Here is a 19,715-nt window from a genome sequence, read left to right as displayed (position 1 = left end):
GTATACTTAATCTGCTCTTAGTGCATCAACAATGGTGTTATGACAGTTAACCTCAACTATGAGAGCAGCCTGTCTTAACTGTACATTTAAGGTCTACCGTAAATACATTTTTATTATGAATACACTTACAAAACATGGGAATCCGATGCAGCATTCAAACAGACACATAGGGATGATATACATACAGCTTGAAAGCTGACTGTGGAAATCTACAATTCAGATATCATGGGAATAAAATCTATGTACAATTTCTTATAAAATGAAACTGGAAATTAATTTAAATGACTCATGTTTCTAAGAATATGAGCATAATTTAACATGAAAAACAATAATTGGGTGCCTACACAACTGTGGTGCTTGTCCCCCTGGTAAAAATTTGACCAAAGAATGGCATAGCTACCATTATCACCATATCAAACAGTAGGATCCTTTCTTATATAAATATATGCAAAACATTGATGCCATGATAGTGAAACAAGCAATGTTTCCCTCTACAAAACTGCAGAAGAACAACTGACTCTTATGCATTAAAAAAAAATACATTTGAATGTTGTTTTGAGGATGTGATCAAGGGAGGGGTGTTGTGTGATTGACAGATGTCACTCATGCCTGGACCTCAGTGTCTGCTGCTCCCTCTGGGTCCTCGTCATTGTAGATGTTCTCAGCCTTAAAAAATGGAAAGACATTCTTAGTACTCCTCCTTAGAAATAATTGTGATTCTACATATTGCAGTAGAACACTTCTGCCAAGCTTTCAAAACTTACTTATGCCTCATGAAATGAATAAATAGGAACAGAATACATTTAACTATTCTCTATAGCCTCCCACTGTATGACAGAGCCCAGTCTGTCCTGGGGTCTCACCATCTGCCAAACTTGCATGATGTTGTCCTCGGACACAGAGCAGATGACCCAGGGTTCGTTGGGGTTCCATGAGAAGTCAGAGATCTTAGCCGTGTGACCACCATGAATGAACAGCAGTTCAGGTGGACCATCCTCAGCATCCTCTGGCGACTGCTCCTCTCCGATTTTACTAAGGTCCCACACGTTGAGTCGCCTGTCTGTGCCACTGGAGGCCAGAATGGTTTCATTATGAGGAGACCACTGGACCTAAAGGGAGGAAAGGAGGTGAGATGGGTTTGACGAGGCCTAGTAATAGATACAAAATCTGGTTCAAAACATACAGCTTTTGCAAAACAAACTTCATATGGAATAATTGACAGCTTATTGACTTAACATACCTGGAAGATCTCGTCTTTGTGAGACTCAAACGAATGCAGCTTCAGTTTCAGGTTCCTCAGGTCCCAAAGGGCTACAGTCTGAATTGGGAGAACCAATCAATTACAACCACCACCACAACAACAACCAGTTAGATCAACACTACATTATGAAAGATAATCTTGGAAAAATTAAGAGCAGTAAGAGATCTAGACTACCTTGTCTGCTGAGCCCGAGGCCAGGATGAACTCGCTGTAGGGGTTGAAGGACAGACAGTTGACCTCGGCAGTGTGGGCGTCCACAGCATGGCTAGGTTTGGATGTGTTGTTGGATCGCGTGTCCCAACTGCACAGTAAACAATGTTATTTTTCAATAAGCAACACCAAACAATGCGGATGGTGCAACTAATTTTAGTCACACGAGCTTAGTAAATTGTTTTTCTATTCAAATCCATTATCCACTGCGGGAGTTGCGCATCTCAGGGAGCCTTACATCATGAGTTTCTGGTCATCAGCTACAGATCCAAAGAGTGACTCATGCAGTAGATGCCAGGAGACGTCCTCCACTACAGCTGTGTGTCCAGTAAAGATAGTCTTTGCATCTACAACCTTTCCCTCCTTAGGAACGGCACTGATGTCCCACATACAGATAGTCTGCAGACAGATGGGAAACAAGGGAAGGTGAGAGGAAAGACATGGAGGGAAGAAGACTATTCAAGCACATGCTTTGGGTCAAGTGACAAGTCACTGACATGGTCATCAGAAGCACTGAGGAGGCAGCCACTCAGGTTGGGGTTCCAGGAGAGACCGTAGCCCTCTTTCTGGTGTCCCCTCAAACGCAGATCTGGGGTACACTCTCCAGATGGATCTGTAATACAGAGGTAAAAGCATGTTATTTAAAAATAAATTAGAAAGGAAGACTGGGACTTCCTGACCAACCTCTAAATACCCACCTGGTTTGGAGGGATGTTTGGTGTAGTCAAAGACGAGCACGTCGCTGGTTGGGGTTTTGGTGGCAATGATGCAGGGGTTCTGGGGCATGTGGCGCGCTCTGTTCACCTCTCCCTCATGGTTGATCTTGATTTCAATCTCTATCTTACCACTGACTGAGCCAAAGCCTCCAAACTCTGAAGGGAGAGAGGCAGAGAAATTAGCTACAGGGATAAGGACCAACATATATCACCAGTTAAAATATTTTGAATGATCCAAAGACTGAAAACATGCAGAAAGGTTGTAATTGATGCAAAAACATTGTCCCTCACCACCTTTCTCACTGTCATAGTGAGAGGCATCAAACTGGGCATCGTCATTAGGCAGTTGCACGCTGGCGATGACCAGGTGATTCTGTTCATCTGAGGTGTGTGTACCAAGAACCAACCTGTGTACGCTGAAATCCTTCCCTTCAGGTCTAAAAGGATAGAAAGAAATATGTTACAAGACAAATAGGTCCATTTAAATAAACACTTTTGTCATATGTAGATGGTATTAGCTAGAAACTCAATGTGGTACATACAAGGATTATTCTTTGCAACAACACATATGGAGACTGAAAACAATCTTCCTGAAGAAACCTTCCCACTCCCAGTAATGTTGCAAAGGCAGGCTAATCTTTGATCGGCACAAGTATCTGGTATTCTTGGGAATTATAGCTAGATATGCTGGGATACCATAAATAAAATTGGACATGGGGTGTAAAAAATAAAATGCATATAATAGTGTAATGATATATATATACATGTGTGTGTGTGTAATGACATTCAGCATTCGTCATTAGGCACACTTGCAGCCTGAATTGATTGATGCATCCACTGTGATCTGCGAGCGTCACGGTCCAGTCAACTCTGCCATGGCAAAATGTTAGTGCTCAGGTTAGATGAGTATATCAGTAAAACATTTAGTGTTCATGTCGAACCACACCACATTTTGGAGCATATACCACCCATTTTTAAGTAAATCTGTTAATGTTTTACATGTGGTTGACAGGCAGTAATGACACATTGTGGTGTAATAGCCTAGTTTTCTTGCCATCTTTGTTTTAATTGTGATGGGCTCATGTTTTACCCCCACCATTTATTTTGCCAGCACTCTGAACCAGCTTACTTTCACCCCTAATTTAGATATTTTTCTGCTTATAATTTCCGACATTTGTAAGACTATTAGTTTGTCAACTTGTTAATAAGTAGATACATTCAGCTTCTCTTCTGTAATTACTTGTTGACCTTGAAGACTAAATAAAGCAGAAAGCCATTAATCGATAGAATGAATGCATCAACAATAATCTAGTAGTTGACATCAGTAAAGTTCTTTCATTTCTGCTCGCAGAGCGAGGATGTGTAGAGACAATGAGAAAATGCAATAGCCTAAAACAGCAGACATATTTCCCTGGCAAAATGTCCAATTAACATCCGTTTCAAAGGTTAAGGAAATAAAAGCTGTGAAAACAATCCAACATGATTTCAGTTTGTCTTGGATACATATTTTTTGTGGTTAAAACAACCTACTGCGCATTCCATTCTCTCAAGAGTCTGCAATAAATAATTACTCCATTCCTGTTCCCAAGACAGGTAGCCTAGTGGTTAGAGCGTTGGGCCAGTAAACGGCCCCTGAAAAAGGCAGTTAACCCACTGTACCCTGGTAGGCCGTAATTGTAAATAAGAATGTTCTTGACTGACTTGCCGAGTCAAATTTAAAACGTTTAAAATATAATTCCATTGGGTGTATACTTTTACAGCAATAAATAATTCTGGAGGAATTGATATTATATAAGACTACATGTGAGAGTTACAGTCAGTCTCCAGACTTCAGTTACTATTCAATGAAACTAATTTGAACAGCAAAAGGTGCGCAAACCAAGGGCTGCAGCCGCACCTGCCCCACGCCTACTTCCACTGCTCCTGTAGCTTTGTATTCCTATAAAGGTGCCCAGACAGTGAACCCCACCTGTTGACATCGGGCAGCCACTGTGCAGTGAGGCTGGGCCACTCCAGGGCGTGGGTCATCACCAGGTCATAGAGGAAGGGTGTGTTCTTCTTCCATATCTTGTACTCCTCATTTATCACCCTCTCCTCCACAGCATCATCAAATGCTGCTATAAAATAGTATGAAAGTCATGTGAGACAGGAGGTTTAAATGTAAAGTATATTAGAAGCAACCCATTGTAAGGAAATATAGGTGTGATTGAGAAGGGGAACCCTATTGACATTGAGCAAGTGTTCGGTAAAGTTAGCTAGGTAGCTACGTTCCGTTAACACTGACAGGGTTTCGCAGTTGTGTTAGCATTGATCAACCGAACTAGCTAGCTCATTACTCCCGCAAAAAAGGGTTGTGTCTCTGACATAGAACAAAGCTAAAGTTAGTATCTAACTAGCTAACGTTAGTGGGCTACTAGTACTAGCGAGCTCATTTGTATAAAATAATGAATTAAGTATCTTCACAATTGATAAGCCGGGAGAACCTGTCCTTCCACCCTGGCCTACCTTGGTAGCTAGCTAGTTTTCCCAAGTGGTCTGGGCGCTATTCTTGTTGAAGTAAATTGTGACGTAACGTTTCACCGAATTACCTTCTTTATCAGCCATGGCGTTGATAATATTACGAAAGTATGTTTTCAGGATTAGGGTTCTGTTGAGAGCAAACAAGGCAGCTGGACTACCTTGGCGGGAACTCCGTAGTGATCCAATAGCCAATCAGCGTCAACTAAGCCGGAAAACGTCGTATTTGGGTTTTTCTAAGAAAAACTGGATTCTGAAGCTTTTGTCAATTTTTTTTTTTTATGTTGCATTTTAGCTAACCTTAACCCTTTTCAACACCTTAACATAATTATCCTAACCTGCTACGAAAGGCAAATCCGACGTGAATATGACAAATCCCCTCTAGTCATCCAAAATATTGCTATCTGGGATCCTTGGGACGTCACTAACCAACACTACGTTTTAAAATAATTAAGGTACGGTTTATGGTAAGGTTAGGGGTATGTAGGTCCCAAGGATCCCGGGTTGCGCTGACCACAGCATAAATTCAAAATTGGCTATATCGTAAAAATAACAAAAAATGCCTTTTGGTCTTAATTGAAGGTTAATGTTAGGAATAAGGTTAGCAGTGTGGTTAAGATTAGGGTTGAAGTTAGGGGTTGGTTGAAAATAATAAATGGTAGAAATGCGTGGGGTTTATGACTGTTGCTGTGGTAACTAGTGACGACCGCAAAACTGTTTTATTTATTTATTATTATTATTGTATTACTTGTATTATTATGAACAATAAAACAGAAATATACAAACAATAGTACTTATCCTAATATACAGTGGTATTAAATGTCGAGAAATTGCTTCTTCTTTTTTTACACTTACTGAGAATTTCAAAATAATTTTTCAATTCTATCTTAAACAATGTGAAGAAGGGTTTGTTCTCCGCCCACTTCATTATATGGTTAAATAATCTTCCACGAAAAATAAACAAATTAACAATACAAGTTAATTTGGGATCATTTGGATAAAAAATAAAGACTTGTTTTTGTATTTTATGTCTTTATTATTCCAGATTGTATGTATATCTATATATCTATCCGACGATCTCAAAACAAAAGATATATTTGTTACTTCCTGAAACGGTCAATGTTGTTTCAACAGCAAGTACAGTGGTGATTTCAAGACAACTGGAATCTCGGGGAAAAACTAGGTCAAATGATTTTCAGGTCGGAAAGTTGGAGCTCTATAAAGATGCCCCAATTTCCGACTTGAAGTTTAGAGTTGGATGAATGTTCAAAACGATTTATCACAGTCGGAGCTGTTTTTTTCAAAGTTCTGTGGTCTTGAATGCCTTGAAATCTGAGTTTTCTGAGTTCCCAGTTATTTTGAATGCGGCATACCTTTCAGTAGCCTGGCTGACGCGCGACCCACGTGACTACACAGCGATGTGATGTTGCTGCATTCAAGTGCTAGTCTGAACTAGTAAACTCGGAATGTCCGACCTGCTAGTTAGTTGTAGTTATACACATGCGTGTTAAAATATCAAAACAAACTCTGAACCAATTACATTAATTTGGGGACAGGTTGAGAAGCATTAAACATTTATGGCAATTTAGCTAGTTAGCTTGCACTTGCTAGCTAATTTGTCCTATTTAGCTAGCTTGCTGTTGCTAGGTAATTTGTCCTGGGATATAAACATTGAGTTGTTATTTTACCTGAGATGCACAAGGTCCTCTACTTCGCCAATTAATCCACACATAAAACGGTCAACCAAATCGTTTCTAGTCATCTCTCTTCCTTCCAGGCTTTTTCTTCTATTGACTTTATATAGCGATTGGCAACTCATATATTAGGTGCATTAGCCCCACTGACCTCGTTTGTCTTTCAGTCACCCACGTGGGTATAACCAATGAGGAGATGGTTAGTTAGTGAGGAGATGCTAGTTAGTTGTATATTGCCAACAATCGTCCCGCTTTGTGAATGCTACTTCAGTAAACCAGCGAGCACTGTTAGCATCATATAAGGTGGCGTACCAAATTGCTCAGTGCAAAAAAAAAACACTCTATAGCAGAGGAGCTGATACTGCCTGCAGCATTAGACATGGTCTCTGTCATGCTGGATGACGCAAGTGCTGCAAAAATAAACACTATCCCTCTGTCCAATGACACTGTCGCCAGACGTATAAATGACATTGCTAACGATCTTAAAGAACAGCTGGTAGATAAACTCAAAGACAAACGTTTTGCCTTACAGTTCGATGAAGCAACTGACAGCAACAAAGACTGTTTGATTATCGCTTATGTACATTTGACATGACAAACTCCCTGTGTGAGGATCTACTGTTTTGTAAATATGTCACAGACAGAGCCACAGCTGAAGAGCTATTCAAAATGCTGGACTGCTTCCTGACTGAGAATGGGCTAAAGTGGGAGAACTGCATTGGTGTTTGCAGTGATGGTGCACAGACCATGACAGGGATGGGAAAAGGACTTTGGGCACTCATCAAGAAGGCCTCACCTAATGCTGAGTGGGCACACTGTGTTATACACAGAGAAGCACTGGCATCAAGGCACCTTTCCTCTGAATTAAGTGAGGTTATGACTGATATTGTAGGTGTAGTCAATTTTATAAAGACCAGACCACTAAAAACAAGAGTCTTTTCTGCTATCTGTGAGGAGTTGGGAGCTGAACATCAAGCTGTGCTGTTTCACAGTGAAACAAGGTGGCTGTCACGAGGAAAAGTATTGTCCCGAGTTTTTGAGCTCAGAGACCAGATAAGAATGTTTTCGGAGCAGGAGCACAAGTATGACTTTGCAGAAAAATTTAGTGATGAGAACTTCCTGGCAAAACTGGTCTACCTGAGTGACATATTTGGAAAGCTAAATGAACTAAATCTACAGCTTCAAGGGAAAGATAAACACCTCCCTCAGGTCAAAGACAAGATCAGCTCTTTCACTCAAAAGCTTGCAATGTGGGGCAGGCGACTTGATGAAGGAAATACTGATTCATTCGAGAACCTGCATGAATTTGTTGACACTACTGACTATGATGCCACCTCAGTGATTCCATATATTAAGGAGCATATTTCATCACTGATGGGATTCTTTAAAAAGTACTTCCCTGAAAACAGTTCCCAATATGACTGGGTGAGAGATCCTTTCAATGCACCAGCTCCAACTGGTTTCAGCTCTGCAGAGGAGGACCAGTTCATTGATATGACGTCTGACTCCACATTGAGACTAAGGTTCACATCACAGACACTGAGTGAATTCTGGCTGAGTGTAGAGAGGCAGTATCCACTCTTAGGGCAGAGGGCCATGGGCATTCTTCTTCCTTTTGCAACATCTTATCTTTGTGAGACTGGCTTCTCTGCTGTTGCTGCACTGAAGACCAAGTACACGTCCCAGCTAAACATTGAGCAGGAGCTGAGAGTTGCAGTATCATGCTTCAAACTCCGCTTCGAAAAGCTGTGCTCTGCAAAACGTGCTCATTGTAGCCATTAATCCTGACTTCCTAATTTTGATTTTTTTAAATCAGCACAAATCGTTTTATTAATTTTTGTTTTATAGGTCAAAGTGTTTCATATATTGTGCTCCTGAGTTAATGTTGCTGATCAATTTGAATTTATTATTATATTTTATTTTTCAGTATCAAATGGTCAAAAAAATGTTTACAGTTTAAATAAAGTTTGGTTGATTTTTATTTTTTTTCAAGGAAAATTGATGCACTTTAAGTCTTTTCTGTTACAGACTAAAAAACAATGTTAATAAAGTTAGGGGCGGCAGGGTAGCCAAGTGGGTAACCGGAAGGTAGCAAGTTCAAATCCCTGAGCTTACAAGGTACAAATCTGTCGTTCTGCCCCTGAACAGGCAGTTAACCCACTGTTCCTAGGCCATCATTGAAAATAAGAATTTGTTCTTAACTGCCTTGCCTAGTTAAATAAAGCTTGAATTAAATTCTTTGTTGTAGGTTGATCTATATTTCGTTCTTTTTTCTTTGCTTTAATGTTAATAAGGATACAATGTTATGCAGAGGTGAACTTATAACAATTTTATAGTAAAATTATACTATTTATAGTCACGGCGGAGAGTTGGGGGGCGCGAAATGTTTACTTAGGAGTGGCATAACAGAAAATAATTGAGAAGCACTGGTGTAGGGGGACAAAATAAATGTATGCACGATCGCGCAGACGCGCAGCCGGTTTGTGTTCCGTGTCGACATCCACGACATCGGCGCCAAAACATGAGTTATTTATGTACTCATTTGGTTTCTCTCTAGATTTGGACCACACTGATGATGTACAGTAAGTTGATTACATTACCTGAACTACAGCAACTGCTGCTACTGCCCTTAAACAGTGTAAGGTGGCAACTGGCAACACCTTTATTGTGAAATTCACAAAGCCTACCTGATAATGCAGAGCACCTTTCGATCAGTGATCTGTAACTTCACCCTATTCAGCAGCTTTGTCTTGCATGTGTGTCATCACTCTTATGTATGTTCCTCGGCTCCACTCTTGGGGAGACTTGCTGGAGGAGGCCTTTGAGCAGTGTGCCATGGCAACGTTTGGGTACATGACAGAGACTGTTGAGCCCATTGACACAGTAGAAGTGGAGTCAGAAAGTGTGATGGATTTACAGATGGATTAAAAACAGGCATAATACTCATAGGGGGAGTTCACGAAGCAGATTGACCCATAAATTAAACAATGTATTAAATACCATTGCATTCAATACATTCTTATAATTTATCTCTATTTCTTGACCAGGTGATGACATGGAATCTCTTCCACTTCCTTGATGACTGGTTATTCAAATTAAGTGCAGATATATTCTTCATTTCCAGAGTAAGGGCCTTCAACATAATAATGATTAGTCATGTTAGCCAGTGGGACTTCATGGAGCTCACTCTCTCTCCTACCCCCATCAATAGATGTTTAGTTTTCTTGGTGCCTGTCTGTATAATTGCATTGCAAAAACATTTTTCAGGTTCGAAACATAATTACAACTGGAAGGTAACATGTTATTACATTTACCACAAGTGTGCATTTATCTTGTATCCCTCCTCACAGATAATTTAATTACCAATGAGCGATTGTTTGTTTCAAATATCTCCTGCTTCAAATGTAATACGCTTTAAAAAAGACATCATGGCAACTATCAATTTAATTTAGAAGTTACAATAATAAGGTATAACCTAACATAAATTCTGTCTTCTAGGAAGTAAAAGTTTTGCACATTTTAAAATCCGCTCTATTGGGTAAATTGATCTAAAGTTACACACGTCAGGTCAGGATTTAGTTTTCACCGTTCTTTCTCACTGGGTGGTACTAATTTACACTCACTTGTGATAGGTCCTCTTTTGAGCCACTTACATTACTCCTAGGTTAAACTGTGTGAGGGTATATTGTGGGTTGGTTTTAGGTTATTTGACTTTCTTCTACCCCTGAGAAAGACATGGGTTGCATATTATCATTAATCCCTCCCTTAGTTTCTATGCCTGGAGTTCTGTTTCATTCTCAGCTTCCCTCCATGCCTATCATTCAGTTTTCCTCTGCTGTTGTAGGTGGGGAGAAGAGTTCAGCTTGGTCAAGCATCCACAGGTAAGCAAATGGGAGATAATCCTGATATATTTCAACTTCTCTAGCCTGAACTGACCACACAGAGGTCTGCTGTCTGACTATCCTGAACATAAGACATAATTACTGTTATGCCCTGATGAAAATGTGTATCCAAAACAGTTTGTTTTGAGATTTGTGTTCTATTACTAAAACAAGATACATGATGACAAGTCATTTCTGAATACAAATGTTTTTTGTATTTTAGTGTTTTTGAAAGTGTCACTTAACCATCTGTTTGTCTCTCCAGGGGACAGAGGTGAAGGCCATCACTTACTCAGCCATGCAGGTCCATGACATCGACAAGCCTGAGATCTTTGCCATCATCGATATCTGAGATGTTTCTACAGAGGAGCTGTCTGACGGGAACAGGACTATCAGAGCATGCCTGTGTGAATGGACATTGGATTAAGGGCAACAGCATGGGTTTTGATAATGAGCTTGTGAAGTGTGATGTTTTCCCCGTCAGAAAGCAAACCCGGTCCTAATACATGCTGATTATAGCTGCTCATAGTAATCTAGCTGTCTGACTAGAGTTTACTGAGGAATGCCAATAATTAAGATTTTTGTTAGAATTTTTATGTATCCCAAATTAATCTCAGAATTTTCAAGACGAGATAGAATCATCACAATAAATCCAGTTTGCCTACTACTATGGAACTTAAACATGAAAGTATACCCCTTCTTGTTGACTAATACATATTTTTGGTATTATGTACTGTGTTTTTTACATGTTGATATTTATTTACGTATTTCAATTGCCACCTCTCAGTGGTACAGATACTTAAAGGATTCATGCTGGGCACTACTCATTGTAAATAGTCAAATCACAAGGTATCTTTGGATACTTTAGTTAAATAAGTGTATCTGTTTGCAATTAGGCAATTAGTTTTATAATAAAATGATTTTCCACACTACAAGGTGCATGTTTTCAGTCATTTCAGTCTGCTGGTGCTTGGGATCACCACAGTGTGAGGTAAACGACATCCTAAAATACCCTCGAGAGGTTAGTAAAACATGGGTGTTGCCTATTTTGACATTTAACAGGCTTCTTTCTATATGAGTGTGTTATCCAATCAATGGTATTCTGTTGCTAGATATTTAAAGAACTTAACATGTTTATTTATCTGTATCTAAGCATCAGACATACAGTATATTGTGAATGTTTTCAATGCATGCTTGACTTTGAATGTTAACCATACAGACCATTGGAAGACGAGTACTTTACGGACATGACATGTCCCATTGGACCATCATTGAATGCTATTTTATGTCACACAGGTTTTCTGAATTCTGTTGAATCTATGACACAATGTTTCAATGGGGTTTAACATAAATGAAACACAATGCAATGAATCCAATAGAAAGAGTCCACACACAGTAAGTGCAATAACAGCTTCCGTATTTGAACCTTTGTCCATTTTTCCGAGTGGATGAACTGTCAAACGCAAATCTAACGACAGAAAAATAATCGTTTGATTTGGCTGCTCCATTTCAAAATGGTGAAAAACTTGAAACATCTGATGCCACCTGCTAGACTGAAGTTTCTTTCCCTAAGTCCTCCCCTAGGAGAAGAACAAAGGTAGACACTTCCCCATGCAGCTCCATCCCCAGTGATGAACTCTTATCTATGGAGGGAGTGATATTTACATAGTGTTATGGGAGTGTATCAGAACATTTTAGTGAATCAAACACTGGATTGGAAGACTGTCTTTCTACCTGGGGAACAATTCTAAGAATATGTACAGGAAATATTACTTTTGGCAAATAAGATCTGAAATTACTATTCCAAAACCATTGCTATTTATTCTCCTACCAATGTCCTCATTGAGGAGATAGCTGAATTGAGGTGGAGGAACTGGAATAACTAGTTGATGGAGATGTACTGTGAATTATGTGCAAATCTCACACATAAATTGACAAGTATGAATGTATGTTTTGGTATTATGTTCTTTATCTTCCTTTTTTTTGCTGTATTAGAGACATTTATTATTCTTTACCTTCACAATCTTAATTTGCGGTATACATTTCTGTCCACTACAGGGCAGAAGAGTACTATTTCAGAGAGCTTTATGGTAGCACAACACTACATGGTGATTGATTGGCCCCATCAAAATAAAGGTCATGTATCATTGTGAGGCTTTGCTTAAGAATATTCCACTCTTTCAACTCTTAAACAGAGGAAGAGGTGGTGTACTGTGCTGCCCAATTATTTTCTTGTCTCTCCCAGAGCCCAACAGTCTTTCATTCATTCATATTCTGGGAATTAGCCTCTCTGACCATTAGAGATAAGGAGAATGCTGCTAATCAAAGTCCTGCTCTGCTTCACAATAACACATAGACAGTACACTAGGTGCATGGAGAATCAATTAGGCCTACACATAGGTCTAGCCAGTTACATGTGGAGGAAGTAGATTGAAACGATCACACCAAAATGGCATTGCCCTTGCACATCACTGTACTGATGATGTGCTGCTATTTGACTGTACCATTTACATACTGTAGGATCCTCTGACATCCTACTCTGTGGAGAGGAATGGATATACAAAAACAAAGATAAACGAGTCCAAGATAAACTGACTGAATTTTTACAGCGCCCATTCTAATGAAACTCAAAATAGCACAAAGAACTTCTCTTCCCTGTAAATATTTTCCATGACATGTTCTGTCTTGATTGCACTGTTATTACTGTAGTCAGGCTGATATCAATGATGAATCAAAGAACAAAATGAGTGTTTGTTCTTCTTCCCCTTTTTTACATAAGTCAGTCTCGGAATGCTCTGTTCTCTGAGATGAACAATATGACTGTTTAGTGAGCATCGTGACATTTTGTTTTGTTTAGTCCTTAAAGCTTAGAGCTGGTGCGCTGTGATATTGATTGAGCTTCTATTCCCCATTTCAATGTGAATGCTCCCTCTGCCTGAGATTCAAGATCTTTCCATAATCTGGAAGATGTAGATGCCTTTCCCAGTGTGTGTCTCTGTGTGTATGTGTGCATGTGCATGTGAAAGAGAGAGAAACGTAGATACTTTGCTGAATCAAGGGTGCAGTCACTTTACTGTCAAAGAAAAAATAGTTACCTTGTACATTGCTGCATTATACAGTAATGCGAAACATTGATTATAGCATTGATTATACCGACTATTCCATTAGCCTCTTGTGCCATTAATTATGTATAGCTCAATTATTTATATGCCAATGATATCCCAAGCATTGATGTCAATTCCTCAACAGATAATGCACTGCAATCAATATTTACATTGCATTACCTCAAAACGTAACTTATGTGTGCATCTTTTTTTCCCAGGGCCTCATATTTAAACCCTTTAAAATTCCCTAACATAGGCATGCACTCTAAAAGGGCATTAGTCAAATCAATATGGAGACCAGAGGAGCTTGTTCCTGCCTGTAGTAGTGGAAGAGGGAGCAGAGCACAGTGTGGCAGGAAGCTTTTAATCGCCCTCTGGGTCCCGTGTGGGCCGGTGGGTTTTTGTTCATTCAAATCAAGTGACAAGATCTTTTCATAATAATGGATTTTTTTTCTTTTTTTCACCCAGCTTTTAACCAAAATCTAATGACATGGTTAACATTTCTTGATTTCATGTTGAATTCATGTTAGTTGACAACTCAATCCAATCTAAATCGTTGCACTGACGTCTGCGCCCTGTGAGATGTGTAATATAATATTTATATACATATTGTGTCACGTCTACTCCCGCTCCTCCACTCCGGCGCTCAACGTTGCCAGTCTACTAACTACCTATCCTGGCAACCCATCATTATGCACACCTGGCAACCATCATTATGCACACCTGCGCCCCATTATTAGACACACCTGGACTTCATCACTACCCTGATTACTCCCCCTTTATTTAGCCTTCCGTTGTGATCAGTTCTTGGGTGTTATTGGTTTTCTTGCACGTTCAGTACGCGGTCCATGTTTGTATATCTGTTCCATATTAAACACACCTTCTGCACCTGCTTTCTGACTCCCTGCGTATACATTACATGTTGGATACTGGTTCTGTGTATCTTTTAGTGTCGTCTCAATACACTCCACCTTTGTGCTTCCAGCTCCCACACAGCCTATTTAATTAAGTGTATTTAGGCATTTGTCTTGTCTGCTGTTCACTTTAGATGAACATGCCAGAGCCTGGGAATAAAGTTATAATCTCAAACTGGTATCAGACTCTATGAATAGTTAATTCAACATCTACTGTAACAACTGGCAGAGATCATTGCTGTATATAATACTGAAACAGTGGAAACATTCTAGAGTACATTTTCTCACCATTTGGCTTTTCCTTTCAGATCAACAGCACAAATCCCTCTGATCCTCTAGTGCCCAAATCTGTTTGCGTGACATCAATAGTGTCATTTGTTGGTTCTCTGTGACACTATTCAAACAATCTGTCCTCAGGGCTGATCTTAAGGGCTAAAACTGTAACCCTAATGGGAAGGTCCATCCATCTATAGACACCATTATGTCTCACAGGGCTGAGCTGTGGTGAAATATCACTGTTTAGCCAACCTTAGGGAGACCAGACACTGTTCCCTTGGCATTGTTTGGTGAGAGCCACAAAAGCTCACCACCACTGGCACAGTCTGTCCAATTTGAGGTCAAGTTACGGCCTCTTTGTTGATACTCCGAGCAGGCATCCATCAATGTGCCATTTTCGAGAACGAAAATTATACTGCTCAGTGTAAAAGATGTGTAAAGTAAAGGAGATTATATTTCTCCACATCTAGTCTAAAGACTGCTTACTCGTCTGTTTCCATCTCTATTTTACTCTGACCATTGTTGGCCTTTATGTGCTGTTTTGGTTGAGTTTGGCTTTTGAGAAATCCATCCAGCTAAACAGGCATGCCAGGTTATTACCAGAACTACTGTTGAGAACACTACTATTTTCCCATTCACTTAGCAAAGTCAGAAACAAATCATTGGTTTCAGGTTCCTTTGTACGAATTGATTAGTCATCTCCAACATGATCCATCATGTGTAATTCTTCCAGGGACAGACTATATTAGTACTGCCGGGAGGATAATGTGAGAATGCATCCTAATAACTTACCGGAGCTGCTTCAGTGATCTGAATTATCATGGGATACTTTTAGCACTCTTGCTCGCTACAGTAAGTTTGCTATTTACTGGATAAGGACTTTCTTTTGGGGATTCAACCAGGACTATTAAAACCAGTATTTTTATTTAGCCTTTATTTAACTAGGCAAGTCAGTTAAGAACAAATTCTTATGTACAATGACGGCCTACCAAAGGGCCTCCTGCGGGGACGGGGCCTGGGATTAAAACATAAATAATAATAAATACAATATAAATATAGGACAAAACACATCACAAGAGAGGCACAACACTACATAAAGAGAGATCTAAGACAACATAACAAGGCAGTAAAGCATGACAACGCAGCATGGTAGCAACACAACATGACAACAACATGGTAGCAGCACAAAAACATGGTACAAACATTATTGGACAAAGGTCAAGAAGGTAGAGACAACAATACATCATACAAGGCAGCAACAACTGTAAGTTGATTGAGTCTGAATGAAAAGATTGAGATAAAACTGTCCAGTTTGAGAGTTTTTTGCAGCACGTTCCAGTCGCTAGCTGCAGCAAACTGAAAAGAGGAGCGACCCAGGGATGTGTGTGCTTTGGGGACCTTTAACAGAATGTGACTGGCAGAACGGGTGTTGTATGCAGTAGATATCTCAGATAGCGGGAGTGAGGCCTAAGAGGGTTTTATAAATAAGCATCAACCAGTGGGTCTTGCGATGAGAATACAGAAATGACAAGTTTACAGAGGTGTATAGAGTGCAGTGATATGTCCTATAAGGAGCATTGGTGGCAAATCTGATGGCCGTATGGTAAAGCACATTTAGCCTCTCGAGAGCACCCTTACCTGCCGATCTATAAATTATGTCTCCGTAATCTAGCATGGGTAGGATGGTCATCTTAATCAGGGTTAGTTTGGCAGCTGGGGTGAAAGAGGAGCGATTACGATAGAGGAAACTAAATCTAGATTTAACTTTAGCCTGCAGCTTTGATATGTGCTGAGAGCAGTGTGCCAACTAATTTTCAGGGGATGTTGCTAGAGGCAGGTCGATTTGTTGCTAAAAAGTAGCTAAATTACTCTGTAATGTTATTGCGTGAAGACGTCATTACGTTATAACGTAAAACTGTGTCATTACGTAGAATACACAATAACGTTACTCAAATTGACTGGCCATCTCGGGGGAAAAATATGATTTGACATTTGTTAGTTTAGATTTGTTTGTTTATTATCAGCATTTGTATTTGTAAAAGTAATATAAACACAACACGTTTTATATGATCATATATTTACATTTTTAAACACAACACATTGAATTATTGAACATTTACACATTACACATTATTGAACAATTCCATTTTATTTATTTGCTTTTTAACTAATAAACCTACACATTCTGAACAATTATAGTTTGAAGCAGTGTATTGGTAGTTAGTTAACATGCTACCTAACTGATCAACAATTATAGGTACAAGCTAATAACAACATATGCTATCTTATTGAACAAGCAACTTAACTCAAAAAATGAGGCATCTCTCTCCAGCTTTCTCAAGGTTGTTGTGCTGCTTTCCTGGCTAGCTGCTCAATGGTATCCTTGAGATATTGCCACTGTTCTCACTGACACTGCAGTGCACACTGCCACCATCAGCTGTGTGTCTCCGCAAGTTCCAGAAAGTCCACTCCTTGCATACTTACTGTAAATATCATGAATCATAGATTGGCAAGGAAATCCTCTTCATCTTCACTGTCCAACTGAAATGTCACGGAGCTGGAACCAGCAGAAGAGGATGGAGTGGCCTTAAAGCTGCTGTGGTGCCAAACTGCTGCAGAACATCATTTGGTAGATTAGGCTGGTGACAGGCATCATCGGCGAGCTTCAGTCCATACCGCACCAGGAGTATGGAGTTGAGAATGTGCAGTGACATTCTATTTCTTAACTTGACCACACTCATTTGGCTGAACAGCCGTTCAACCTCCGCATTTGAGAGTGGCAAGGAGAGGGCAGCGAGTGCAGCTTTGCACAGTTTGCACAGTTCTTCAAATGGATTTGACCCGGAAGAAACCATGTAGTCATTCACTTCACTCCAAAACCCGACTGTATTTTCAGTTGAGTCCCACCTAAACAGATGGATGTTTCTCCATTGGGAAACAATTTTATCAATTGTTGGGGTCTGGTATCTCAGTAGCTCAGCTACTTTAAACATTTCAGTGGTGCCTTTATTGTACTTTAGCGTTTCCTTAACACCTGAACAAGGCCATGTTTCAAAAGGCTTCTAGGTTGTCTGCAGCTCCTTGCTTAAAGCAACAATGTAGTTGATACACTGTCTATGAATGACCTTTTAGTCCTCTGGCGCAAGACTGAGTTGGTACACCGTGCTCTCTAAAAGATACCCAAGGTATGGTGATGGACTGAGATGTCCATTAATGGTATCCTTCAGGACATCAATTTTTGCCATAGGGTTGACTACTCTGCTGCAAATCGATGTTAAGAGGTGTACCAGATTGTCCAAAGCTTGACACGATCTGTTTGCTCTCCCTCAAATGACTTCACTGCAACTTGTACGTCGGACAGGGTTGATTTCAAGAATGTCAGGTAGACATAGTTGGTCTTATCCATGTACATGGCGTGGAGCACTTCCGCCATGTAGCAATGCTCACTGTCTTTTGTCAACTCAAAGTGGAGCTTCAGTTCTTCCCACTGGCTCAATATACAAGTTACTGGAGGCTCAATCGATAGCCAACATGTGGCACACACTTTGGTGATCTGCAGGAGTTTCTGGCCACAATTAATGGTGGAATACACTGCTTTGTACGCCTCGTGCCATTTTGGGGAAATCGAAAACCAGTTGTAGGTTTCCCTGATTAAATACTCAACACTCATAGGGATGGTTTCTTTGGATGCTGCACTGTCAGCCAATTGTAAAGAATGGCACACACAGCAAATGAGTACCAAATTGGGCAATGCACATTCTTGCTTTAAAATCTTGTGCACCCATTGTGCACCCCATGCATTATCAGTGCCAATACCCTGAAGATTCTCTTGTTAAGGTTACACTTCTGAAGACACTCAACTACCGCCTTTGCTATTGATCTGACATTGCCCCCCTCCAATTCAACCAGCCAGAGAAATGTGGACACAACGGTAATTGTTTTAGCACTGAAATACCGAATCAACACACCCAGGTATTTCGAGACACTGACATCAATGGACTCATCCAAAAGGAGACTGAACTTCTCATCCCCCACATCTAATGCTACCCTTTTGAGAAAAAAAGGAGCCATTATTCCCCTAATAATTTCTGTGCACTTTGTGTGGTGCATTTGGAAGTTTGTTGCCACAGAATCTGAAAAGGCAGCTTTGCAAGCCTTTAAATGGTTGCATGCTAGCAGCGAACAATGGTCCGCAATGGCCATTGCCATAGTAGCTTCGGGGCTTTTGCAGTTATCCACTTTCTTAACCAACTGTGGTAATGTAGACTGTGTTACAGGGTTGTACGGTTTTGATGTATTTATTTTCTTTGCTGTAGCACGTTTTTTGATGTCATACATTTTTGCAAGCATTCGACAATCATCCCCAATTGCTGGCTTCAGCCACAATTTAAATTCAAGTACAGACTCCCACTCTTTTCTGTACTTCTGACTGTACAATTTTGATTGAGACATGTTAATTGATGTTGTAAGTTCTGTTCAAGATCAAACATTCGGGACCAACTATATTCATTGGGTTTGTCACATCAAACGCATTCTACTGTTGCTGCAGTCAGCCAACAATGATTTGCAATTTGCTGAAATTGCTTCTGGCCTGCTGATGCCTGCAGTGTTGCTAACTCCTCAGTAAGGAAAGTAGCTATTGGCTGTCCTAAAACACGCTACATGACGTCATTGCCTAATTTGCATAATTGACAATGTGCATGTAATTGTGATGGACGCTGTAGGAGAGAGGAATAATGTCGAGAGAGGAATAATGTCGTGGGAGAGACAAAAAGTGAGTAAAAAACACTAAATATGTTTAGAACTACAAATGAGCAAGCTGCAGAGAGTGGCACACACAGCGAATAAGAACCAAATATTTTAGGCCATACTCCTCCTTCAGCACTTTATTGACCCCATTGTTAATCCCCGTCATAACAGAGGCATTGTCAATCCCCATCCCCAGGAAATTCTCTTTTTTAAGACAACACTTCTCGAGGAAAGCCACAACAGCACGGGCTATAGATTTGGCATCTCCTCCCTCCAACTCAACAAGCCCCAGAAATGCTGATACAATTGTCTGCTTGATGTCACCAAAGTACCTTATCACAACCCTCAGATACTTAGAAACACTTACACCCGTGGACTCATCGGGGAGGAGGC

At 40.1% G+C, this 19,715-nt stretch overlaps 1 protein-coding gene and 1 pseudogene across 2 annotated transcripts; one reads left to right on the top strand and one right to left on the bottom strand.

The window, feature by feature from the left end:
* Positions 1-94: 94 nt before the first annotated feature.
* Positions 95-4,894, bottom strand: LOC135508283 (histone-binding protein RBBP4-like). 2 transcript variants are annotated; one of them, XM_064928363.1, is made up of 10 exons: positions 4,776-4,894; positions 4,157-4,304; positions 2,479-2,624; positions 2,170-2,343; positions 1,969-2,084; positions 1,710-1,870; positions 1,436-1,562; positions 1,241-1,318; positions 864-1,109; positions 95-666 (listed from the first exon to the last, which is right to left on the bottom strand). In XM_064928363.1, exons 1-10 carry the CDS (start codon positions 4,789-4,791, stop codon positions 604-606), a joined length of 1,275 nt encoding a protein of 424 aa, XP_064784435.1. In that variant the 5' UTR covers positions 4,792-4,894; the 3' UTR covers positions 95-603. The 2 variants fall into 2 exon arrangements, with proteins under 2 accessions (XP_064784435.1, XP_064784436.1); XM_064928364.1 differs by having other exon boundaries at positions 4,157-4,301.
* Positions 4,895-9,218: 4,324 nt separating this feature from the next.
* On the top strand, positions 9,219-10,722 carry LOC135507400 (protein archease-like; annotated as a pseudogene).
* Positions 10,723-19,715: the final 8,993 nt, after the last annotated feature.

The sequence above is a fragment of the Oncorhynchus masou genome, chromosome 21 (assembly GCF_036934945.1).
Source record: "Oncorhynchus masou masou isolate Uvic2021 chromosome 21, UVic_Omas_1.1, whole genome shotgun sequence".
NCBI classification, from domain to species: Eukaryota; Metazoa; Chordata; class Actinopteri; order Salmoniformes; family Salmonidae; genus Oncorhynchus; species Oncorhynchus masou.
The sequence above is the reverse complement of the archived record's forward strand: the minus strand, read 5'-3'. Positions and strand labels throughout refer to the sequence as shown.